Source organism: Neopelma chrysocephalum, unplaced genomic scaffold, assembly GCF_003984885.1.
Source record: "Neopelma chrysocephalum unplaced genomic scaffold, ASM398488v2 Primary Assembly neopelma1_96, whole genome shotgun sequence".
Taxonomy (NCBI): domain Eukaryota; kingdom Metazoa; phylum Chordata; class Aves; order Passeriformes; family Pipridae; genus Neopelma; species Neopelma chrysocephalum.
The window spans coordinates 294,751-322,162 of NW_020897759.1; the positions used below are offsets into that span (position 1 = coordinate 294,751).

General features: G+C 38.2%; 2 protein-coding genes across 8 annotated transcripts in view; one reads left to right on the top strand and one right to left on the bottom strand.

Moving 5' to 3' along the window:
- CTNNA3 (catenin alpha 3) overlaps positions 1-27,412 on the top strand; it is a 428,400-nt gene that overhangs the window by 109,484 nt on the left and 291,504 nt on the right. The window lies entirely within an intron of this gene.
- The window catches only part of LRRTM3 (leucine rich repeat transmembrane neuronal 3), a 76,373-nt gene continuing 57,061 nt past the window's right edge, over positions 8,101-27,412 (bottom strand). For both annotated transcript variants that reach the window (XM_027694087.1, XM_027694086.1), the window contains one exon: positions 8,101-9,728. In XM_027694087.1, coding sequence (XP_027549888.1) covers positions 9,519-9,728 — 210 coding nt within the window. In that variant the 3' untranslated portion in view covers positions 8,101-9,518. The remainder of the gene's footprint in view (positions 9,729-27,412) is intronic.

Here is a 27,412-nt window from a genome sequence, read left to right on the forward strand (position 1 = left end):
TTGTTAGCCACTGTAGCCCTTGTTCAGGTGGAGCTTTTTAGGAGCAAGGGAGAATGCACTTCCATTGAGAACAGCTGAGCATGCTTGTCTGAGAGAAATTTCTGGAGCTTCCTAAGCCACAAACTGGTTGCTCTTGGAGAAGACTTTGGAGAAAGAAGGTAATATTTCTGTGGATCCCGAGGGAGTTTTATAAAGTTATAGCATCTCAAAAACCCCTGCTGAGAATTCTTAGCCTGAGAACAGGTTTGCAGGAAAAAAAGGGTACGTGAGGAGCAAGAGAGGGGTTGGTTGACTAACGCTTTGATTTTTAGTTTCTTTTATCCATCAGGTCAACTTTGTCACTCTTTCAGAATTGTGTTGCAGTAAAGCACAGCTTTGATTCCATATCTTTTGATTCTCTTAAGGAGAAGGTGGAGGAAGTTCTGGTCAGGAGGGGGGCAGTCTCTGGGAGGCTCAATAGCTGCTTCCCAGTGACACATAAAATTTAAATTCTTAAATCACTATATGGATGAGTTGGTTTCTTCAGTGTGAGAAGGAAGGAGTTACCTTCTAATTAAGTATTCTTTCTAATATAGGAAATACCTCAAAAGACTGCAGATGAGTATTTAATTGTGAGATTAACTAGTGTGTTGTGGCTATTGCCTGGGTCCAGCTGTGCTCTGCAAAACACTCATTCTTATCTCTGCTGCTGACTCCTAATTATCATCTGTACAAGTGCAAGGATCCCACTACTTTAAAAGGTCAAATGGTGGAACTGTGACTGACTTTAATGGACCCAGAATATCATCTTGTTTGAAGGAGTTAAGCTCAGCTCGGGGGGGGGGGGGGTCTTACTAATCTTCTAAACAGTGTGGTCTGGGAATGTTACAGGCTGTGCTTTTCTGACTTTGCCTATATTTCCAGACACCCGTGTTTATTGTAGTGTCTTACAGACATCATTTGAAAAATATGCTCAATATTTCTGCTAAAATACAGTCCTGCTTAGGTTTTTTTTTTTCTTTTTTTAATTTGTGCTGTGGTTTTGATGTTTTGACACACTCTCCATGCAGTTTGGCTATTACTTTGATTTTCTGCTGACATTCGTGATGCAGAATGGAACAATATCTGCAAAGCAGAAGGAAGGAATTGCACTCAGACCTACTGGTTAAGAAAAAATGTGGATAACCAGCAAGAATTCATGCTATTTTCCTCATGCATTTTTTATGAGTATTTTGTGGCAGCCAAAATTTCTGACCAGGACTAGGTTCTATGTCTCTTTTGGCCTCAGACTGCATGTAATTTTTCAGACTATGCTGTTTCTCCTTGTAGGAAGCCTTATTACCCACAGGCAGATGTAATCTATCATCTTTTCCTTCAAAAATTCCTCTTTTCCCTCTACCCCAAACAAAATCAGAAAAGATTTATAAGATTCTACAGCCCATAAAACCTGCTTCATTATCCTTAAATCAAAAATATCTGATTGCAAAGCTCTTATTTTTATAAGAATTTCAGGAGCAGAATATTTTATGGGTTTTGGTGTGCTTTTACTAAAGGTGAAAAACGGATTTTTTTAAAAACTAATTTTTTTGAGAGTTATTGCTGCAAAGTAAAAGCCCTTTTAGTCAGAAGGAAAATAATGGATCTACCTTGAGATGTCCAAGCAGAGTGAAGTATTCAAGCTCAAATGATAGCATCAATTCAGATGTAATTGTCTCTATATATTGGGTTACTGTCCCATCCTTCTGACGTAACAGAACATCTTATTCACCAATTTTTACAGCTTTGGCAGATGAAGAGGTAGACAGCTTGTTGAAAGTAGGTGGTGGTGTGTTCACTCCCCTTCCCCAGAGGATCAAATTTGATTTGGAACCAATCATTTTAAATGAGCAGCTTATTTTGTGCCCTCCCATTTTCATTACTTGCTGTTCACTTGTTTATCTTAATCCATTCCCATCATGACCAGCTACACAGTTTTGTCAAGTCCTTCATAGCTCAATCATTTTGGTCTTTCTTTTATGTTGGCTTCTCCTATGGTTTTCTCTCCTTTCTTTCTCCATTTTGCACACATACCCCTTTTCCTGTAAAGATAAGATTAATTTTTTCCTTAGTTGTATGTTTTTCCTGAAGTTTGTCTCATAGGAGAAAGTGTTTTCCAGTGAAGGGATGATTTATATTTAGACAGCTTTAATGGAGATACCGGCTTTGGGTGAGAAATAACTGTAAGGTTCTCAGGGGTTGGTAGTTATCACATTTCACCCTCATTCTTCATTGCTGACTTGTTTATCTCTTCAGTCAGACAGGGAACTTAATTTCTTGCTAAAGAAAAGGCGGAGCTTCCAAAATCCCGAGGCAGAATGCATGCAGGTAGGGAAGGAAAGAATGAACGAGTGCCAAAGCTTGTGAAGATGGGAGGGGAGACTGGCAACACTTTCCATTTGAGTTGTCATTTGAAATTTAAAGCATGAGATTGATCCTGCAGTGCAGAGCAGAGGCAGATCTTTATGCCTGTTTGGGGTTCAGGTATCTTCTGCAAGATTCTTTCTAAATTCAAGGAGTTATTCAGAGAAATAAAGAAAGAAAGCTTAAGGAAAAAGGTAGCATTGAAGTGGCTATATGCAAGCCAAACAGTAGATAGGATTACAAAGCAAATTTAATCAATAATGCTTATTCCCCATCAGGTTCACTAATTCCATTCCCATTTAAGTATATAATTTTAAAAAGATCAATTTATTTTTTTAAATGTACTGGTCATCTTCACAAGAAATCTTTCTGAAAGCTCAAGTTTTGGAAAGTGTCTTACTTTCTCCTCTTAAAACATCACAAGACTCTCAGTCTCTGGTAGCCTGTGTGGCATTTTTTCAAGGTGGCCATGGCATTTATGGGTGCAGCCCTCCAAGGGGCACTTAAGTTAAGCATAAGGAAAAATATTCTAGTAAGAAGACAAGTTAGGCATGGATACAGGTTGATTGTAGATACTGTGTTCCCCGGAGACTTGAGGGTTTCTAAGACATTAGAGAAGCACCTGTCTTAGTAATGTTGGTTTTGGTTTGAGATGGGGACATCATCATGTGTGCTTCTTCCAGAAACTTCTGAATTTCTGTTGTAATCACTTGATGAAAGTGGAATTAGAACAGTTGATACTGACATCTATTAATCATATATATTCAAGACTTTAGGGTGCAAAGAGATTAAAAAAAAGAAAACCAAATCCTGACATCACCTTGTGTAGTGGTAGAATGAAAAAAAAAGAAGTGGATTTTTATTAACATGTTATATTGTATTTATGAATTTACATTTGCTAGTGCTGAAGAAGAGGAGTCAGACAAGCTTTATCATGTGCTTGGTAGGCAGCAAACCTGCTCAGCTCTGGAGATGGATACGTGGAGAGGCATTTCCCTCTGATATATAGGCCAGAATTATTTTATTGTACTTTTGTCATTCTCAATTGTGACAGTTAGAACTTGCAGGAAGAGGTAAGTTACTGAAGTGCAAAGAGAAGTATGAACTGTCTAGATAATACTAGAGCAGAAGACAAGAAAAATAAATCTTGTTTGTGAATCTTATTTGCATATTCAGATATACCATTGATAGCTGTATTTTTTCCTTTCCTGAAAATGAGAAATAAGGCTTTTGGATGGCAAAGTCTAGACTAATTGTGTGAGTTTATAGGTTCTTTAAAAATAAAGTTACCAACAGCAAGACATGAAAGAGAGGTGCATCATTATTACTAGAAAAATAAATCAGTTTCATTATTTCTTTTGAAAGAATAAATTACAAGAAAATATTCAATATGAATGGTTGAGTTAATGGCTTCCCATGCCTCGTTTATGACACACTCTTGTATAAAACTCCTGAAATTATTGAAGTGCACAGTGCTGCAGAGACACATTGTTTTCTTTTAATGAGCATTCTCAGCCCTAGTTGATGAGGTTTTGTTCTCTAAGAAACACAGAATTAGTGTTTAAATTATTGGACTTCGAAGTATGTTTCATTGGTGCAATCACTTATGATTAGATTGCAGATAGAACTATTGCTGAATTGCATCCACCTTAAAAGTCTGTTTCTTATGGAATACAAAGTGGAAAATACTCTCTGTGAATGCTGGAAAAGCCATATTCTCATATAACTGCACAGTTTTAATCCCTTTGGTGTTCATTACAATACCATCCATCCTGTTCCTGTCAGTTGACTTAAGGCAATTCATAAGGCAATCATCAAACATTAATGTTAATCCAAAGAAATTCTGTACTAATGTGACATTAATTAATGCTCATTTATATAATATTACCCTTACATGCATCATGTCTATAGTGGTGGAACAGTGTCCACTGTTATGAATGTATTAGAGCTTTAATGTAACAGGGCTGGGTGTAATGAGTTCTTTGTTGCAGGTTCATTTGCTGTTACACAGCAGGCACCTCTTTGTACTTAACCATCAAAAGAGACAGTTTTAAGAATGAGTTATTTACATATAAAATTGATGTTGATCAAGTAGAATATAAGCTCCATGCCATGTGGGATTTTCACAGCTGTACACGCTGCACTTCAGCTTACATAAAAATTCTTGGCAAGGTTCTAGTGGCAAAATGTTAATTTTTGGGTGTTCATTAAAGTAACATTAATCCTGAACTCTGATTATGTTCACCTTAATTTATTCTGAAACTTTATAATTAAAATTAATCAGATTCCATAATGAAGTAGAGCAGGATAATGAAATTTGGCCTTGTTATTTTATAATAGAGCTATTATTTCACTGAAATGTTAGAATTTTTTTTGAGGAATTTAACAAACATCTGCTTTTAAATATGGATCATACAGTCAAAGTTGTATCTAATAGAGTTTTGTGTGTATCTTTCTATGTAGAAAAGTTTTTGCAGTGCTTTGGGAGAAGCGGGCCTATTGTTTGGTTACTATTTCGCTGGACTTGAGAAAGCTGGCAAAAAAATAAATTCACCTTTCTGGTGAGCTGGATCTTGATTTTAAGTCCCCCCAACCCCCCCTCCCACCTGGGGGAAATCTGATAATTAATGCCACAGGGTTTCAGGTAATGTCTGCACTTCAGGTGACTGAATGGATGCTGTTCGTGCTCCCTGGCAGTTGTCAAGCTGTCATTATCAGTTCTGTGATAGTCGTATTCCTGTGCTGAAAATGGAAATCCTTAATTTCTACTGGAACAAAGAGAAGAGGCAGCTCTTCTTCTCAAAGTAGATTTACTTTCTGCAGGAGTTGTGAATGTTACCAGTTTATAAGACTCAAAGAAGCTGTGTACACGTTCAGAGAGGGACTAGTAAGATGCCACACTTGGCTCAGTAAGTCCCTGACCTGCAAATCCTTGGGATCTGTGGGGGCTTTCTGGGGAAATACTGCTGTGTGCCTGCCCCAAACTTTGGTTCTTTGGGTTTCATCTCTCAGCTGCTGTTTGAGACACATTATCAAGCCAGGTGCACCTGTGACCCGACCAAGTAAAACCATTATTATATTCAGCCTTTACTGGTAAGATTTACCTTCAGGAAGCCCAGGCCCCTGTGACCCAGGTAAAACTCCAGAGCAAAAAGGCCTCTCCCTCAGGGGAGCAGAACTGGGCTAGAGAACAGGAGCTAAGCTGTTCTTTTTCACCTGTGCAACAGCCCCTTTTTGCTAGACCAGCTGGGAGCTGAATACAGCTGCTTGTATCTGCCATGATATGTGATCATGTAATTAGTTTGCATTAACCATCTTTGAGTATCCTCACTGGTAATAAAGCAATTTCCAGAATTCGTTACAGTTCCATTGGCACTGGATTTGTGGCTTTGGTTTTCAGGTCGTGGTGTTGCCCTTGCAGTTTCATTTATTTTTTTTTTTACCATTCATGTTTTGCTTTTTGCACAGTTTCTCTTTTCATGTCAAATCTGAGGCTTGGAAATAAAAGCAGGAGATGATAAATGTCTTGAGAGAGAGGAAGAGAAAATGAGAGTCTGCCAGTAAAGCAAGTTAGTACACAACTTCTGAGGCTGCCATTTTCCATTTGTTGTGTATTGCTAAAAGAAGTCTGATATTTGCGCTGATATTTATGACGTATCTCTGAAAATTGTGTATATTTCTGAGGTTTTTAGGTTTTTTTTGGTTTGTTAGTGGTAACTCTCACAACCCTTGAGAATAGCTTGTACTACAGATTTTCTTTTTAATTAAAGCAGTCATTTGCTTTCTTCTCTAGATGTTCTTTTGGTGTTTATTTTTTTTTAACTGTCTTGAGATGTGCAGGAATTTTTCAAATTAATCATTTCTCTTCCTATGTACCTTCTTCTCTAGACAGGATCTCCATTCAGATACTTGGGCTTGGTTTCCTAGTGGGTGTTTCAGCCCTGTGCATTGCTGTACCTCCTGATGCACTGATGGATGGTGGGAATTGTTGCTTGTAGCTAGATTTATTTTTCAAATTGTCTGGTTTTTTTTATTGCTAGAGGTTATACTCTCTATCAGTTTGTACTTTGCAAGCATAATGAATTCACCCAGCTTTTTCTTGGTGAAAAGATCTGCCAGGGTCTGATGGTGTCACTTAACTGTGAGACAGAGATTGATGCTGTTGGCTACTTCTATTTCTGGTTTATGGATCTTTATTGCAAAGGGAAATGATACATGAAAGTGACCCCCTGGTAATAAATATTTGCACCCATACACTCAGCCTACTTTCTTCTTGCTAACTTTGCTTAGAAGGCCAGGGCTTTGTGAGGTGCTAGGTTTTTGGTTTGTCCACATTAACTACAGCAATTGGTATTTCTGTGCACTCAACACTGGCAAGAATATGTTGGAAAGCAGGTGTACACACGCTGACACGAGAATTTAGGAATGGGTTCTTGTTTGGATTAGCTTAACCTGGATTTTTTTCATGATGAAGATTTTTTAGAGAAGGTACCTACCTGCCATCTGGCTTTCCTGAAGACATCCACCTTGTTGAGAATAGCAGGTTTCAGGTTCATATAGTCCATTGAAAAATTCCTATCCACTTGATATATCCAGAAATGTGTGTTTTAACAGCCTAGATTTGAGGTGAGCTGCTGCCTTGGGCCCTGGGATGTTGTATCCATCTTCCAGAGAACTGGAGGGGCCTGTGGGGGTTACAGAGAGTCTGGCATTTCATATGCCTGGGGAGTTGATTGTGAGAGTGTAACAGATCATTGTGGTTGGAGAGTCATTGCTACTTTTGTGACTCTGCTTCTGCCATTTGCCTGGTGATATGTTGGTCTGGGGCTGCAAGTCTTGGGATTCATCAAGAGAAGAAGAACTGTTTGTGTGTATGTGAATATCTACCCAGTGGTGCTTCTTTAACCAGATACACCAAAAAGGTTTTGTTCTTGGCATAAAAAGATGTTTTCTCATATTAGCCTAAATTCATTAGTGTCTAACATTGGAAATACTCATGTTGTACAGTCCTCCAGAAATCAGAAGTACCTGGAGCCACTGAACACTTGGGTGTTTTGAATAACTGCAACAGTGCCAGGACCTTGTTCCCACACTGTAAATACTTGAGGACAGTTGGCCAGGGTAAATAATAGGAATTACAGAGTAACTGAGATGATCTTTTGGGAGCATGGTGTTTGATCCTAACAGCTCAGGCCTGCTCCAGTGCCAGAATGCCTAAACATTAAACCTCAGAAGGAACTGTGGAAGGATGCACTTGACTTCTTCCTGCAGTACAAAAGTCATTCGGCTCCGGAGTGTGGTTTCAGTGTACCATTACCAAAATGGAGTTTCAAACTGTGGGTAGTAAAATTCCAGCACTGTAGAAGGTGACTACAAATTCAAGAACCCATGTAGTAAAGAAATAAGAAACTGAAGTGTGGAACTTTTTAAGATGAGTCTTTAAAAGACAAGTGATGATTTGAATAGCAAATAATTTATGCAAAATATGTTACGAAATCTAAGATGCCAAATAAATAACCAATACAATGTATTCTCTTTTGACACTTTGTTTCCACTTGAAAGGTAGTAAATGCAGATTGGTTTGTTAACAATTTTTTGAAGGTATTTTCACTCTATTCACTTTGTTTGGTACAACCAATTTTACTGTAATTTTAAATTTCAGTCTTCTGCCTTGAAGCTACATGAAAATATGTTGGGATAAACATCCAGAAAAATAGATTCGTGGTTATATAATTTCTCTTTATTATAAAAAAGTTGCTTCATCATATGAAACGTTTTTCTCCTATATTTTGGAAGGCTTACGTTCCCTTTTGTATTTCACCAAGTTGGCATGATATAATGTGTACCTAAGTTCTGTAATCTTTTATGATTACGACATGAGGGTATTGGTATAAAAGTTACTCTCATACAGTATTGAGAAGTCTTGAGGATTTAAAACCAAAGAATGGGATATAAGAATGCTTTGATCCAGATATTAAATGATAGACAAAAAGGTAATGTAGTAATTGGTAAAGACTTAATAATGAATTAATTTTTTTTATTATTTAAAGGTTTTGGTGATTTTTTTTTTCCTTAGCTTGCTGTATCATAATGCTACGGGCCTATTAACCTGTACCATTTGTTCCAAATTACTATATTTTTCAGCAAATAGATGTTTCTTACTTTTGATTAATATTTTACATCTTCTTAGTAGTGTAAGGGCTTGTTTCTGTTGCCACTTCTGTCAGCAGCTGTCTGTGGCATAAGTAGATTTTGGACCCATTTGTCTTTAAGAAGAAGTGCAAGTGCCTGATCTGGCAGACTCTACTTTCACAGTAGATTTTGTAGCTGCTTATTGAAGTCTCCTGTCCATGTTGTCTTGCAGAACACTGAGACTTTACAAGACATCACCAGCCCTAGCTAAGAGTTGCATACATAAACTTTGTTGTTAAAATGTATTGATACATTTTTGTGACTTAGAAATCAGGCTGTATTTCAAGGCAACAGGTAAGTTTGAGGAGAATTTAAATATTTTTTTTTAAATTATAATTTGTAGGAAAACTTGGCTATATATTTCAAGAATTTCTTAGAAGTGAATAGTTAAACCCTCCCTCTGGAACCAGTAGATAAAATTCTACACATTAAACACGGTAAAAATGGTGCATATTCTGCAAAGGACAGAATTTTAGGTTAAAGTTTTCTGGGCACAAAAGCAGTAACAAAATGATCCCTACGAAACAGAGTAACTGAATAACACAAGAAATAACTTGTTAATTTGAAACTTTAGAAACTGAAACTTGTAAAATAAGATGTAATTAAATTATGACACTGTACATACCAGCTGTTCTTGGTAATTGAAACTTTACAATATGAAAAATACATTACATCTGTACAGTTTATACAGGTAGGTAGGATGAGTTTTGAAAAAGATTCACTTCAAGGGTCAGACTCTGAAGTCAAAAAATACTGCACAACTTAACTAATTACAAATTGTAGACTTGAAACAATTAATCTTTGTGATTGGTTTTTAATTTGAACAGGAATCTTAGAATCCATAGTATTATGTCTTCTCACTTCTGTCCATAATGTTACATAAAATTTGGTTGCAGCCTCTGCTACAGGAAAAAAACCCCGACAACAAAAAACCCCCCAGCCCCCATTTAAGCCAGCTGCTGACTGTGTTCCTTGATCCGGGCTGCTGTTGTTATTGTGCTCAGATCCAGATCAGTCTCTAGGTGTGTTTCCACTGTTTCTTCCTGGTTATTTGAGTCATAGGGCTTGTGAGCAAGCAGTTCATGATGCACTCCACAGTAACTGAGCGTGGGCTGATCATAGGCAAGAAATGTTGACACATTCATAGACAATGGTATCTAGGGGAAAAACAAAGATGAAAAACAGCCAGTTACCAGAAGACAGAAGCAAATTGTACTAGCCTGAATTTGATGTTGAAAAACCAGACTGTCTGCATGTAAAAAAAAAAAAAATTGTCTTCCTTTTCTCTATCCTTCTACCCCCTCCTCTCCACCCAAACCCTGGTCTTCACTAGGGTCTTTTAAATCTGACCTCTACCACCTTTGGTCTTGTGGCCCAGGGCTTGTATGTGCTTGAATGTGTTTGTGAGGATTAAGATGTGATTGAACTTGAATTATCTTTAGAGTGTGATTAGCCTCAGCTAAAATCAAGCTATCAGGAAATATTTAAAATGAAATGGGAATGCCTGTTCAAGTTTAAGAGTGGCTAGTGAATCTTGCTGGAATATGTCAGTGGGTGTGATACTGTCTGCTTGGAAATACAGATGAGATGGTTCCTATTATTTAGAGCATAAGCATCAATTTAAATTTAGCAGCTTTCAATAAATATGGTCTAATATCCTGTTAGACTGTTATCTTGTGGTACTTCTGGAAGCTTCCCTGTTCCAGGTTTAATTCAAATGCTTCAACTGAAAGTGTAGGAATTTTTTTTTACTATTTTCTTGGGGGCTTTGAATGCACTTCAGCATAGAATGACATACAGTACACTGGAGAATCAGAGATGAAATTCATACAGATTTTGAAGTGTATATATTTTTACGTTTACAGCTCCAAATGTATTTTCTAACCTAATTTCATGGACATGGCATGGTACTGGATGGGGTCACCATGGACATGGATTACTTCTAGAGCTGCAGTGCAGTGAACATGTACTCTGTCCTGCAGACAGTGTGTGTGTGTTATGACCTTATTCATTGGTCATATTCCCTATGGCCTTTTTTCATATATTTGTCATGTAATGTGTCTAAGTTGCTGGCATTGGATCATGTTCTGTTTCCAGGAGTATCAGCATAGAAGGAAAGCAGAAGGGAGGAAAGGAGCACTTTAGCTGCTGCAGACCTGTAGTCAGAAACAAGCTAATTATGGGTGTGGGCTTGTTCTAATTTCTTTCTGATGCTGCTGTGACAACTTTGCAGTAAAGCAACAGGACGAGAGGTTGGGCAGCAATTCAGGAGGAGCTAAGGAAGCTCCATGTGGAATTGCCATGGAATGCAGACAGCTGCATACATACATTCCATCATGCATATATATATAGAGAGAGAGGCCTGTGTGGGAAGGCACAGAAGAGGAGACCAAAGGCCCAGCTGAGATGAGAGAAACAGAACAACTTTCGAATTAATGGCATTTTCCTTAGGTTGGTCAAGTTTACGTTCTGAAAGAAAAAAAAGCTTATGTGGTTCTCCTTTGCTGTTTTTTGAAGTGATATGTGAAGTTGTGTTGGCAATTCTACCTTACTCTGGGCAAACAAGAGCCAGGAATGATTGCACTCTGCAGAAGAGCCTGGGCTGGTTCTCCTGTAACCAGGTCATTCCTGTAGAATGCAAAATCTGTGCCTTTTAGAAAATTAGTTATGTGCAGACCTGTTATAAAACCTTACAGATAGTTTCTTCTGACCTGCTCCTTTTTTTCTTGCTGAATCTTATTTCCCTCCTTAAGTGTGTCCCCTTCTGTCTCTGTTTCCTGGAATGGTCAGGGTCTGATCACCTGCCGTGTTTCTTTTTAGTGTGTTTGGGGAAGGAGACTTCAACCCTCATGGCGTGGCAACTAAACAGGGAACATCCCTATTTGTATCTCCTCCTTTGCAGCTTTCCTTCCTCTTTTTCTTCTGGTAGTGCTATGTTTCAGCTTATTCAAATAAGTACTATCACAGCATTTATGATGATAGCTCTCCTCTTTGACAGCAGTTCTGGAGTAAAAATCCCTGCATTGTGTAATTATTAGTGATGTGAGAATTTCGTATTGTTTGGAGTTCAGATGAGCATCAAAAAGCTCCAGCTTATCTCAGATTTACAGTTCAGAAGCCTTAAAATTGCAGTTTCTATTTAAGGAAGCTGCATTTCATTGCACAGTATTAAATTTCTGTACAGTGAGGGGGGAGGTTCCAGCAGCCCTGTCTTTTCAGGGAGGAAGTTTAAAACTCCAGACTTATTTTACACAGAAAGCATAGCTAAAAGTTTGTATTTACAAAACTGTATAACAACCCCCAATTTTTAAAAAAATAATTCTATTCAGTCCTGAAAAGAATGTAGTCCAGTGTTTGGAATGTTGATTTTTTTGCATTTCTGTTTCAGTCATCACTGGCAGTCGAAAAGTTACCACAGATTAAAAAGAAAACTTTTCTTAAGGGAAAAAAAAAAAGAAGAGAGATAATTTGGTTCTGGTTTCTCTATAGCAGTTACAGAGACCTCTGCAGGAAATAGGTTCTTTTATCCAGCCTGCAGAAGTGTATTTACTGCTAAACAGATGTGAACTGGTTGGGAAGGGGAACGCTTTGAGCTACAGATGAATATCTCAGCAGTCAGCAAAGATGGGAAGGGTTCTTGCAAAGGCGTGGAGCATTTATTAGGCTTCTGGTGTTGTGGCTGTGTTCTTATCTGATTACTTGACCTTGGCTGGGCCTTTGTGAGAAAGAGCATTTTTTTTTTTTTCTGAATGTATTGTATTTAGAACCAGAGACAATATTTTCAGCCTAAGGATTTTGGTATTTTGTTAAATTTCATGGCTGTGAGGTGTTCAAACCTCCTGGGGGGATTTTGAGACTCGGCCACAGAATCCTGAAAATGAAAACTCGGAAAATTAAGGCATAAGAGCACAGCCACGGGTTTGGAGTGGCTTGAGAATGTAGGCATGGGAAATTAGGATAGGGCAACAGAATATTACCCATGGGGATGACAGCAATAAGGGCTGAAAATAGATGCTCATAAGAAGGAGGAATGAAAATAAGTAAACCAGGCTGCACACTGAATAGAATAAAATGATCTGAAGGATAGAATCAATAGAAGTGATGGAGCTGTGATAGATCATTCTGAAAATGTACAGAATTACAGTGTAATGACAATGCCCTGTACAGCATAGCATGGGAATATAATATATCAGCATATGGTCAACGTATGAGAGTTAAATCTATTACATACAGAAGTTTTGTGGTTGTTTTCAATAAAAAAAAAGGAACAAGCCCTTGTATTATATAACAGGGAACCATACAGGTATTATTGGCATGAAGCAAAATTAAATGCTTCATTCATGACCATATGAAGAATCCTGTTATTTCAAATGAACCTCAAAACAAACCTGATACTTTACCATCCATTAGTTTGTGACTTATTTTTTTTCCTTATGAAGTCTTAGGACAGGACTGTAGTAAGATTGTTCTGTACCTACATCTACATCTCCTGCCTCCGCACCCCTGCATTTAAATTATCTCTGTGATTTAGGCAGGTCTTGCATGTGATAAGTATCTTATTTCCTCTCTAGAAGGCCCTGGAGCTGTCTGATAGGTTTTTATGAAAAGAAAGCACCTATCTGATTATCATCTTGTCCCATTTCTTTCTTTGTCTGCTTCTTCAAGCATGTATTTACTTAAAAGTGCTGTGCTGTGAAACAGGGGAGATAATTAAACTCAAACTTTTGTTAAGGGAATAGATAAACTTGCTATAGCCAATTTTTGATGGTCATGGATTTACAGTTGAGCTCCTTCTAGCTCTTCCACCAAAATGTAACTCAGCCATGGGGGTAAGGTTACCAGAAGTAGCTTTTTGGTGGTGCTGGTATTTGCACACACTGTGAGGAGGCCACACCAGAAGGCAACGAGTGCCTTGGATTGAATTGTTGTCCCTTTCAAGTGCTGAAAAAGGGACAGAGATTGCTGCAGAGATTGCTGCTCACTTCAGAAGATCTTAGTTTTCCTTCAAACTTCTAAATTCTGAGGTTGCTCTTCTTTTGTGTTTGCACATTGCAACCTTTCAAAGTCCAAATTCTAAAGGCCTGGCAAAGGGCAATACATTGTTAGATCAGCTGGGGAGAACTTGGGTGTGAAATGTCACGAGGAATAGGTATTAACTCAGCAAGTTCTCCTTGTGAATGCAGGGAGGAGCCAAATGCAAAGGGAAAGATGTTTTTAAGCTTTTTCCTGCTTCTCTCAAACTAATTTTCTACTAAGTTCAGGCTGTAATTAAAAACCTACCAAAAGTGTAAGCAGCAAGAATAGCTTTCATTGAACAGCATAATTGTTCTTCACACAAACATTAAGTTAATGCCCTCTTGGTGAGAGAGAATTGTGTTTTCTGTCCAAAGGGCACACCTGTCCAGGTGTTGTACATAATTCCAACACTCAAGAACTCTTGCTTTTCTTGTGCTACACAGTAGTGGTATGTTTCATGTGCTCTGCTTGGGTTTGGTCATGTTTTTATTTCAGCTTGTTCATCTCTGGTTACCTCTGGGGTCCCACATTCTACATTCCCACATAGAAATAATGCAACCAGGTGTTACTGGGCGTCTGTTTTGTGCCCAACCTTCGCTGCTGTGTCAGACCAAACACGTGTGTAACTGCACATTCCTCGTGACAGAGAAAGACAAGAGTGAGGAAGCAAAGGGCAGGTGAGAGACCTGAGCCACATCTGTGTTTTAAGCCTTTTAAACCATGGATTCTGCCACTCTCAGTGTGAGGACCAGTTGTCTCCATGGTGATATAAGAAACAAAAAAGAACTCCTGTTTGTAGACTTGTTTTTGTGGCCGAATGCCCTAGGTTCACATTGATACTGAAAAAGGAAAAGCTTTAGTAAGTGCATGATTAGAATTATAGTCCATCAGTAACAGTATTCTTATCTGTTCAATGTTGAGCATAAATTTTTAGTAATTTATGATGCAGGAGAGGAGGGTGCTGTTAAAAAGTAAAAATCACCTTGAAAAACAGAGGCCAGACCTTGGGAACATTTGCTTTGAATGTTGGACACCTAAACAATAAGCTGGTATTTTCTGAGGGATGGGAGAGAGTACAGAGAGTATTAAACTGCTGCTGGGTTTCCCTGAGGAAACCAGGCAAAATTTTTTTAGTTATGTCAATGTAGATTTGGCATCTTAATTTTAGTAGAAGAAAATCTTTTCAGCAAGTTGAATATGCTAATTTTGACAATGACCTTTACCAGTTTTGGAAATGCCAAAGTGAAGAGCTGCTAACAACTGCTACGGAATATCACCCCTTTCTTATTTTTATGAAGAAGATAAGGAAGAAGAGAAAGCAGAATTAAGAGGTTTTGTTTTTCATTCTCATTCAGCTCATTGGGGTTCAGGCTAAGACATAGTGAGCTGTGGTTTCCTAGTTGCTGGACTTTTTGTCTTGTATGTTGTTAATTTTCTTAAAATTTGAACAGCATGACATTTGCTTAAGATTTTTCCTTCCTGCAAATAATGTGACATTCATGGGATGAGAAGAACTTGTGAGTTGATTAGCTTTAAGTGCTGGCTTGACTTTGAAAGAAGTGTGTTTTACATTTTATTTTGGTTAGACAACTATGCTAGCTATTAATACTAAACAAATGAACAAGATGTAAATACTGTTCTGCCTGGGAAGGTAAATATCTCCTCTGCTTTTCTTCTCAATTTGTATTGATATGAATTCTTTCGGTTGTGTGGGGTTTTTTGTTTGTTTGTTTGTTTATATGGTTTTTTTTAATAGCCTACAGTTTATTTCTTTTTTTCTACTAACAAGCAGCAATGTAGTAAAGTGAATTAGGGAAGCAGGTGTGAGAGTCTAGGAGTAGAATTTGATCCTTTCAGTTGCTGCATTGTTTGAAATATGCTTTATAATATTTAATAATGAAGTGTATATTATCGTAAGGTAGTTCTAAAATTTTATTACAGTTACATCTATATCTAATTAAACACTAACCTTTTTAGGCTCCTCATTTGTTTTTAATTTTTATGCAAAACTTGCTGTTTATTGGATAGGCACTGGAGGCATAATTACTGAGTATTGTTCAAAAAAGGCAGCTCTGAACTTTGTGGGACTAAAAGTAAATCAATGTAGGTAAAGCTTTTACTTTACATACTGAAAAAATGATGGATTCAGATCAAACTATTGCCTAGCAAGCATTTGTTACATGTAGAGAAAGGGAGTTCTTTTTTGTCTTAGTAAAGTTTATTGCAGTTTGGAGAACCTGACCATCATACTGTATCTTAGTTTTAATTCACTATTCAGCAATCAATCTTAAAATATGAAGAAAATGCATAAATAAAAGCACATTAAAGAAGACACTTTTGAAAAGTGAATCATGTATTTCTAGAGATGTCTCAGGGAGTGTCTCTGTAAGCCACACATATTTGGATAATGGATTTACATTGTACCTGTACACTTTTAAGTCATGTTGACAAGCTCTCAAATAGGTCAGTGCACCTCTTTCCCTTTTCCTCTGAAAGTCTTAGAATACTAAGAAGGAAACAAAACTTTACTGATGTGTGTAGGAGCAAATGGAGCTGAATGAAAGAAATCCATGAGATGAGTTTGATTTATAATATAGATTTGTGTCATGTGTCCCTTAAACCAAAACCTATTGTATCACAAAGTAGAAGAAGCAACAGATTGGAGTTAAGTTTAGAAAAGCTTGTCCAAGCTAGACTTAGTTAAATATCAGAGTGCCTTATTTAGTCAAATAGTCCAAGGCCTGGTCATGCAGCTTTTCTTGCAGAAACCCAAGGGCAGTCTTTTTGTTTTGGAGAGCTCTGTGGAAAGTCAGATCTGTGTGTGGTAACCAGTGGTATTCCTCGTCATGAGAAAAAATCACTGCAGACTGACTATATGCAATATCTGATCAGTTATGACACAGGCTGCAGGTATCTTCACAGATTTTCATTAAGTGTTCTTGTTTTGGTTGATAGTTGAACTTTCTGGGCTGTCATTGGGGTGTAAGTAGTTTTTCTTAGTGGACTGTAATCCTCATATTCTCATGCATCGGATCGGCTTCTGTAGAGTGTGATTAATGTGATCTTATTTCTCTTTATCCTTCTCTAATTATTTTAATGTAACAAGCAATTTTAATATCTCCTAAGTGCTGTAATAGTCAATCTCATTACTTATCATCGGGCTTGTTTACAGACAAATAGAACAGCAACAAAATAAACAACACTGAGTGAACCAGAAGTTGAAGTATTACCTGCTCTGAGGTAGTAGAGGTGCTCAGATTCCAAAGATCATGAGCCTCCCTTAAGAGAAGGAGGGTATTTTTGTAGATATAATCTTTACCTTGTTCTTTACTTTTCAGTGTGTGAGAAGTTGGGGAATATCATATAGTGTTGTTTTTTTTTTGTAAATCTAACTATGAAAACTAGGTTCTAAATTTAGTGAAAGCTGAAGTTCTTACAACCCCAGTAATATAGGGTTTAAAAAATATCAAGGAGCTTGATAATCTGATGGTACAGATGTCTTCCTTTTTCTACTTTGCCCTGTTATCTTCCAAATGTTAACCTTTCTTACTTCCTTTGTTTTATTGTTTTCCCTCTATTTCTGTCTTTAAGAGGAAACATCCTTATTATTAACCTTATTAATCATTTGTGTAACCTCTCTATCTTCCAGTTATATTGTTGTTGGCTGCCATTAGTCTATTATCTCATTCACCTTTTATTTCCTTTGTATTTTATTGTATCTCTTTGGCTTCTTTTCAGTAAGATTGCCCTAATGCTCTCTTCCCTTAAGTGCTATATCCCAGGATAGCCTGGGGGTGCCGAGACAAGCAGTGAAACCCCCCAGCTGCAGTGGCAAATTTTGAGCTGTCAGCCCTTGATGCCTAAAGTTCTGCTGCTGCATGGACTGAGGTGGAGGGTTTTGGTGTCCAGAGGCTGATCCTGCAGCTGTGACAAGCCCATGGAACGAGCTGCTGAGACGTCCACGCAGGGTCTGCAGAAATTGGACTTGTGTGGGATATCGTAGGTGAGGGCCACAAAATTTATTGGCCTGAGTGGAAAAGAACTTGCACTGTGCCGGAGAGCAAGGATTTTGTGAGGCCACGCTGTGCAGCACCTAAGGTTGGCCAAATGGTGCAACAATGTTTATGGCACGTGTGGATCATTTCAAAGGCATATCATAATAGTGTCTCTTTGGGTATTGGAAACTACTTAGTGAATGAGAATGTTAAGCATGTGTTTTTTATTTCATTCTCAAGCACGCTGCAATATAAATTCCTCTTTTTACATTTCAAACAGCCTGTTCCCATGGAATGGTGTCGTTTCGTGCACAGTGTTCTCAAATTAATAAAAAAAAATTAAAAATCTTAAGTTCACAGACTGCATCAGCTTATGATATGAGTAATATTATTCCAATGACTGATCCCAACATACCTGTCAGAGATGGAAGGCCTGTACTGAGACTGCTTTAATCCCTTTGCTGATTTTTTTCTGGTCTCTAAGTCCCTTGAAGTACCTGATTGAAATCCAAGTGTGCATGCAATTTTTTGCATATAGATCTTTAAATTAGTTGAAAGGCACAGTCACGTCCCTGGGGATTCAATAATTTGCTGAAACTTAAATGGTTTGTTTGTTATAGGAAGTGCTTTATATTTGAAGTCTACTTTGCACTGTTCTGCAGCTGTTCTCATTGAAAGCTTAGTACGTGCTGCACAGAATTCCAGGGTTTTTTTTCCCCATCCGTCCTTTCTTTGTTCTGTGAGATGGGTTTGTGTTGCTCAGAGAGGAGTGGATCATAATATATCTATTCAAAGAACAACTAAAATAGGCAAAATGCCAATTCTCCGTATAGCTACCATTGCACTTCAGTCGAATAACTGGCATATTAATATTTCTAATTGTTTGAACAAGAGCATTTTCATATGTCTTAAAAAACCTTTTGAATGATGCCAAAATGCTAGTGCAGTTTTGGCAGGGGCTCTCCTGGGATCCAGTCCTCTTTTTTTTGTTAGTGGTATGAGAATTGACATCTTCACACAGAAGGAAGAGATTCCTAATGGATACTGGGGGAGAAAACTCAGAACACAGAAGAATTCAACCCAAAAGTCAAATTTCTACCTGGAAACTTATTAATAGGGACGATTATATCTAAAAGAAAAAAAAAAGTGAAATTTATATTTAATGTTTAAATAAAATACTGCTTTAACAGACTCAGTTATTGGACTTTATCATGCAGTGTTCTGTTTATTTCTGCAGAAGAGTATAATTTCATAAAACTGTTCTGAGTGAAGTATTTCCTATTACATTAGTGAATAAGCTCTGTGTAATTATTTAAGTAAATTAAAGAAAGATGTTCATTAAAACTTGAATGATATTATAGCAGAAGGCTAATACCAGATGCATCTGGAAAAGCAAGAGCAGGGCTTAATACAATTTATATATCTCATGGATGGGGAGCAGGGGTTATATTGTTCCTTCTGTTTTCAGTAAAGGCTCTTAATTAGGTCACTGTGTTTACCTGACAAATATAAAATAATTATTTTCTGATGTGACAGAAGTAATGATAGAGCATTTCTTTTCCTTTACCAACACATCCTGTACATATATTGCTTCATATTTGTGCTAATGAAATAATTTTCTTCTTTGAACTTCTTTCCCTCTGTGAGTGGCCTTCATATATATTATATGTATTATATCACTGTGTAATTCTAGAGAGAAAAAGCTCTGTTACATTCCCAAACAGTTATATGCTAGATTATTTCTATTGCTAAAATATATTAATATTTGCACTGGTTAAAATATTTATGTCACGTACATCAGTTGTGCTGCTGCTGTGGTATTTGCATGGCACTCAGGCTGGATGTTTGCATATTGAAATTCTCATAACTATAAAATTCTTCAGTGTAGGACTACACATTTTTTCAGGGCAGGAAAGCGTTGTTTTGCCAATTTATTATTAACTCTTTGAAAATCCAGGTCAAACATTCCAAATATAAATCCTGCTTTATTTTATAAACACGTAATAGGGAAGCTTCTGAGGTAGCTCATCCCGTTATGCCCTGAGTCTGTGGCACCTGCTCCTGAATCAGGCACCTGGCTTTGGTCACCTAGGAGTTTATTGGAAGACTTTGCCTCTGGAAGGGCTTTGTGTCCTGGCCACAGAGACTGATCCTTACTTGGAATTTGCCTTCCACAAAGCCATCCGGGTAGCCCAGGTTTTTGACTGTATCTGCACTCTGCATCTGGCAGTGATAGGAAATGGGTCTGGGGAAGGTGAAGTGCTGCCCAGAAAAGATTGCTTTTTCCTAGGGCTGTTTGAGGACTTGGTGGAAGCTTTCAGTTTGGCACTCTGTTGGAAGAGAGAGGTGATAAAATAATTGAGTTGTCATGCTTTGGGAAAGGTACAGCCTTTTATTGATTGTTGAAGGCAAATGCACAGATTTCACTTCTATGAATTTCTGTAGTAAGTGAAGGCTGTCTTGAGAAGGAAGTTACTTTAAAGTGAATTGGTGTGTAGATTGATTTATGCTGCAGTGATTGCCCCAGAAAATGCTCTCGCTTCACTGTCAGCATAAAGTAATCCTTTGTAGTTTTCCTGCCAGTTGAGCTCGTACCTTGCATTTTCTCTAGCAGTGTTTTCACCATTCCCTAAGGTATCAAAGGCAGGTCATACCTGAAGATGGTATCCTTAGCAGTACAGTGAAATGCATGGATTGGACTTCTAGATAGCTGCAAACACTGAGCAAAGGGACTCTACACAAGCAAGTAAATCTCTTAGGAACTTAAGGGAGTTCCTACCTGGCACACTGTGCTACAGAGCTGCTAACTCAGGTTCCAGAAGCAACAGTCCCAGGGGGTCTGTGTGCCCGGGTAGCACTGCCAGCCCATTGCCTTTGTTTACAAGCAAGCCCAGGCAGGGCTGGATTTACTTTCTCCATTGCTCTATGTCCTGCAGTGCAGATTTATGTGCATGGCCTTTTAAATCTTGTAACAGTATTAGCTTAAAGTTGGCTTACATAGAGATAATAACTTATGGTTTGAAAGGAAGTAAAATGGTGAAGAACACCGTGTTCAGAGTTGTCTTGATGTTCCTGAGAAAAGGGATGAAAAGATACTGTTGCAACCTACTCCAGAGATAAAGTGGCAGCTGGAGAAGAGTGCAGTAGGGAAAGGAGGAATAATTAATTTTAAACTCGGGTGGTACCTGTAAGATAAACCACTCAGCATTCTAGATAGGCAGCTTTTTCACTACATACCATCGTTCAGTTTATGGAGTAAATGTGAAAATTGCAGCAGAGCTTTCAAAACATCCTTATAAATTCATTTTCTACAGAGTAGTTATGTGCTTTGAATAAATAATACACATTACTTGGTGGCTTTTATGTTTAAAAAGAAAAGCTTTAACAAGCACAAATGAGAAAAGTTATTGCTTGCAATTCAGAGAAGCTCTTGCATTGCTTGGGCTGATGATTTGCATTGCATTGTTGATGTGTTCATTTGTTATTCATTAACAAATTATGTTTTATTCTGTAAGAGCAATACCTAGACTCTAATGGGATTTTCAGTTTCTCAGATTCTTTATGTCCTGATTTTATTCAGTTAGCATGTGGTGCTTTCACATGTGTTGTTTGGCTAAAAGAAGATGAGGAGACACAAACAAACCAACAAAAAATCCTGAAAGCATTCTGGGCTCAATCCTTAATCTACCTGTCCTTTCTGTTCCTTTCCACCCTGGAGATGTTTGAGCAACATGTGCTGCTGCTTTGTATCACTTCTTGGCTTCCCTGCAGCAAACACAGAGTCTCTGGACTGTAGCATTTTTGCTGCAGCTGAGAAACCAACTTGTTATTCTTGCTGCATTTCCTGTGCCCTCGGCACTGATCCTGCCCTGCTGCCCCCGAGCTCTGTGTGCCACTGAGCTGACAGCCCAGGAGGAAAGCCCACGTAAGCTGTACAGAAATCTCATGGCTAGGGCAAGGGTATCATTAGGTTGTGGAGCTTGTTGGCATAAATAAAAGAAGGGAAGGAAATTGCAACTTAACCAGAAGATGTGAAGCATGATGATATTGCTGGGACAGGATCTCCACCGAAAAGCAACGCAAATGCATGTGTTACAAGAAGGTGGTTTTGAAAAGCTAAGCTTGTCTAGCTGTCTCATTGGAAAAAAAGCTAGTGCAGCAAGAGCAACAGTATTTGGGAGCCTTAATGGTAGGTGGTCAGAGTTATGGGAATCTTTGCCATCGAGCTGTGTATCTTTGTTAATTTTCTCGTGAAAACATCCTTTTGAAGAGAAATTCTCCATCAGTGAAGAAGTTTCTCTGACAAGTATTGGCTGGTTTGGTTTTTTGCTTTAAAACATAATATAATTTGTCCATGTATCTCTCCAGTGTAGTTCCCCTTGGTCAGGAGTCCTTTTTAATCTCACTGTTGAGTTCTGTGCAAAATCATGGTAGATGTTCAGATAGCTGCTTTTGCATTCCTGTTTCTCCTTTACCTGCAGTAACACAGTGCTCCTCCTGATGAAGCTGTGCTCGTTAGCATCTCTCTGGGTGTCCCTGTGTGTGTGTGGGGCACAGCACCTCACTCACTCCTGAGAGCTCCAATAAATGGATGTGGTGACATGAGGATCTGTCACCACAGATCTGTCTCTATTTGATTTTGTAATCGGGAATATGCCTGCTCAGTGGATTGTTCTGACATTTAAAATACATGCAACAAATGTGATTTTTACTAAATTTTGTGGAGTCTTCTGCTTTGATGGCTAGAACTGTATGTCCTTTTTAATTTTTTACTTTTTTTTCCCCCAGTTTTGGAGGATTAATAATACTTCTCAGCTTCCTCTCTAAATGTTTTTCTTCAATCAGGGCCAACTCTAACTTGATGAACAGGTGGTTGCTTAACCAGCAAATTGTTTAACATAAAGCCCCAGCCAGGAAGTAGCTTCTTTTAATTAAAAGAATTTAATACCACTCCTGCCAGTCATCTTTTCCCTTGCTCAGCGTTGCACCACCGTTTTGGACAGAATGTGCCACAGTAAAATAAAGAATATCTCCAATGTTAACCCTGTTTCATCCAAATCACCCAAACTTTTCTTTTGTATATATATATCTATATATATCTATATATCTATATCTATATCTATCTATCTATCTATATATATATATATCCTGGCTCCTCAAAGACTGGCCCTCCTTGTTCCTACTCAGAGGCCGTGGCTGGCAAGGAAGGGAATGTTTATCTGTATGGGCAAGAGGGCAAGTGTGCAGATAATGTCCATTTTTGTCCTCAGTAATTCTGGACGTACTCAGAACCTCTAGGATACTAACTCTGGGCAAGTAATTGTCAAACCCAGCAACCCACTGGCTAATTCTTAGGAAGCTTTTAGCATATAAGCCATTATTGACTTCCTGGATGAGAGAGTCAGTTTTAGTTTGCAGCCAAACAAATGGGAGCAGGCAGACTGCTCCGTTATCCACATGAGAACACTGTATAATGGCATGATTGTTCATCATGTCAGCAGCATAACTACAGGGCCTGTATTCCATTAGTCTGTATTCTGTGTTGAAAGCTGCAGTTTTGGCTCTTGTTTATTTGTAGAAGTATTTGCTGCAGGTATAAGGTAGATAATTGTGGCAAGATGCATAACTGGCAAAGCGAGATGGTTGCCATCTGCAATCCTAGTTTTCAGGTTTGACAAATGTAATATAATTACAAGTATTTATGGGGACCTACTTAGAAAAGATGCAGTAGTACTGGTGCCATACTGTTCATGTAGATGTGGCAATTATAAAAGAAGTCTGATACACTCACATTATAACATATTATCTCTCTGTTTTTCTGGGTGAAGTTCTTTTCTCATGTACCAGTTAATAGTATTTGCAAAGAGTTTTTTTAACAGATGTCTGAAAAGGAATCCCAAAATGCTTTGTTCAGAGCAGATCTAATGTGGTTTGCCACCACAGGAGGAATTGGAGTTGCCAGTACAGTTCAACCTTTGTAGTGTCAACTAAGGAACTGGCAATCCAGATAAATCTGGACTGCAATAACAGAAATTCCATTTAATTTACTTCTTTTTTTTAAGTGAAAGTCTTTTTGCAGAAAGATTTAAACAAAAACCTTCCTACTACACTTTTTTTGGGTTTTTTGGCTGAAGTTTAAACAGTTGCTTGTGTTGTCTGTAGTATGCACAAAATGGACTTTGGAATGAAAAGGCTGTTTAGTTTTGTTTAAGCAGCAGGAGAACAGTATAGATATTTATTCCTAATGTTACTGGGTGCTTATTGTCAAATTATCTTGCTTGAGTTACAGGATAGGCATCTTTAAACTAGTTACTGTAAAATATTCCTTTTCTCCTTCAATTATTAGTGTCTCATCAATTTGATAGATATTTCCCATTTTTGTGGCATCTGCTTACATGTGATATAGTAGTAGAGACAGAGAGGCCTCTGTTCAAATAAATTATAAGAATTAAAGATCGATGTCTCATCTCAGTATTTTATCTCATCTGTTACTGACCTTTGAAGCATATGGGTATTTTGAACAAATAATATTTTCTACTGACTCCTGCATTAACAGCGAGAGACTGACAGATATATTCACTCTCATTGACAAAGATATTATTAGTCCTTGAATAATCCCACAAAACCAGGCTTTGTGTCATAGTCTGGCCTCTTGTTACATATGGGTTGAAATCACTCCTTTGTTATAAATCAGGGCAAGAGGATTTACTCAATCAAGATTTCAGAGTATTGAAAAGGTATATAATTTGGTGTTTCAGAGTACTGAAAAGGTACATAATTTGGTGTCCTTTCAGAGATCTCCCAGTTACTTGTGACATGATAGTGGGCTGTCACATACAAAATCCCAGTTTTATACGTGGCACTGGGTGCCCGTTTATTGTGAGTGAATTTTTCAAAGCTGTAGTCAGGTTGTGAACTGGCTGTAATTTCTGGCATCCCACGTGTCCACCCTGCACAGTTGCATTTGATTCCCAGTTGCAAGTGACACCTTTTCAAAATGAATGTGCTGAGTGACACTGTAGGTCGGTGTGTATAATAGCCTGGCTTTGAAGTGTTTGTTAAGTGGTTGTGATGGTGCCTGTTAAGTTTCTAAAAGTGTTACAAGGAACATCTGTTTCTGCCAGAATTGATGCCACTTTTAATCAAGATCAGCACTTTAAGCTGAATTGGACATTAATTATTATCAGAATTGGCCCAGTTGTGAGGCACTTTTCCTCTGTGTACATCCAGGGTGTGTTTGGACAGTGTAACAATAATAATGGTGATTTCAAACCTGTCCGGGTGGAAGGTCCTTAGACCCTAGACTTTTTCCCCCAGGGAAATCCTTTGTATTCCTGGATTTGTCTCTCAGTTCTCTTGGGGTGTGCTGTATTTCCAGGAGGGAGGGAAACAGAAATCTGATGAATCCTGCCCTTGAAGAAGTACTGTGCTGTTACACTGTTTCATGGCAGTTCTTTAATTCTCTCCATTTGTGCGTATGTGTATTTTAATTTTTCACTTCAGTACACACATTCAATATGACAGAGTTCTAGTTGCTTTGGGAACTTTAATTTCCAATTTTCTTATTTACTTTTAAAATCAAAGTGTTCCATTAATGCCTATTGCTTCTGATAAGCTTTAGAAAGAGTGTAGTTCATTCTCAGCCCACAGCTACAACTGGTTAAAGCAATTTTCACAGTAGCTATAGACAAATGCATGATAAGTAAATTAGCTTTTATTATAATCACAGTGGCTTCTCTTTTCTGTTTGATTTCTGCATGTTCTTGTGCAAATTCTCAAATTTAACTATATTAAAATTGGAGAGAGGTGATTTCAAAGCTGTGTGCATGAATATTTACTGTGAGGTCTCTCTGTGCTCCTGAGCTGCACACATGAAGAGCAGAGCTCGTCTTTTTTTTCTTAGGGCATGTGCTGCAACACCAGAATATCCTGTGTGTTTGAGGCTGCTTGTGGTACTTAGGGTACGTAGTTTTTATCCCAGTTTTCTGGCTGGGAGCCATACAAGCTACAGACACTATAGAAGAAACCCGAGTATCTCTTTGGTGTATTATATATCTTTAATTGTGTGCTTAGAAAGTAGGGTTTTGATGTGTTTGTAGCATTTCCTGTCTTTCTAGTTATTTACACATTGCATGGATTTACATTGAAAAAGACAATGCTAAAATGGGTACTGTACAAAGACCTGTTCATGTATGTTAATTTGAGTATGATGCTGTAGGAAAGACCTGGAAGTGAAAGAGAGCATGGTAGCATGTCTTGTAATTGTTTTACTCTGGCCAGTGCTGGTGAGGCCTTGGCTGGGGAGGAATAACATCCAGTATTGAATTGTGTGGTTGAAGAAAGATACTAATAAGAGACTGCCTGAAGGACAGCATTGGGAGAAATCAGAATCTGGAGATGATGACTTAGGAGAGTGATTTGGAGAATTTAGTTAAGAGAACGTGAAGTAACATGTGACGAAACCCTTCAGATGTATAAAATGCTGCTGGAAAGAAGGGATGATCTGTTCTCCATCTCCATAGTGGTGGGTAAAAGAAGCAGCAGGTCTTAGACAGGATTAAATTGGATTAAACTTCTCATGTTAGGGATAATTAAGTGCTGTAATAGGCTGATAGAGGAAATAGTGACGTGTACTTCACAGAGAGTAAGTAGATTAGCCAGACTTCTGTCAAGGATACATCGTGGCCATTCCTGCTGCGGCAAGTGATAGAAAAGGGGGTCTCCCCATGTCCTTTCAACCCCATTCCAAAATACAAGTTTTCAAAGATGTTTTGAATCTGAACAAAAATATTTCCATTATTGTGTTTCCAGAGGATGATTGGGTGTAAACATTGTCACAGTGAACTTCTAGATAAAAGGCTTCTTGTTACTGGAAGTTGGCATTGGCATTCCATGATCACTCTCCACACACACACACACAAAAAGAAGGCAAACCTTTTAGTCTTGAAAAGTTCCTACATAAGTAAAAGCTGTTGATTGTTTCCAGAATTAGAAGGTGTAGATCAAAAACATACCCTTTTGAGTGAGGATAGTCCTTGTTAATTAGAGAAATAGAACCAACAAGTAGGTTAAAAGAGAATTTGGAGGGATCTGTGTTTTGTGTGGGATCGGGACATTCTTGCTAAGCTGCCATCTGTTCAGCTTTTGTTCAGCTCTGTTTTCTTCTCACCTCTCTGTTGTGCTTGCAAGCACAACTGGAGACATAACTGTCTGGCTGAAGTTAAGTGCTGAAGTTGTGCTGGTTGTCTCTCCAAATGCAGGTATCACAAGTAGTGGCCGAATTTTCATTGGTGGTAAAGTCATCTGATTAAGGAGTAATCTGATTCAGGAGAGCTTAAGAAACTGTCTTCAACAAATGGGGAGCAAGTAAAGGAATGATTATGCTATTCCAGACACAGATAACAACCAGGATCCCTAAGATTTTTTGTGACTGACCGAGAAACTGTATTCAGGACTCTTGGCAAAGTCTGTGTTGGGGTGTGTGTGTGTGTGTGTGATAATCACACCCGTGATGCTCCTCCTGGAGTTGAACTGTGAAACGGGAAAATCACACCTTAATGGAACTTAAGGGAAAAGATGTACCTGAAAACTGAGGGCTGGATCCTCTGTTGTAAGGATGTGGCTCATAGCATATGGAATAGCTCTGGCATAAGGAAACCCTGGGTAGCCTGGAAATGTCTTTAGAGGCTGAGTGATTGAAGAGTAGCACCTACGGCACATTTAAAACATTGGAAATGCTGCATTTACATCTTACTGCAGCACTCTCGTGCGTGGCACCTAGGTTTGAGGAATATTTTTGTGTTGGTTGTTAGTGGCTCATTGGAGATACA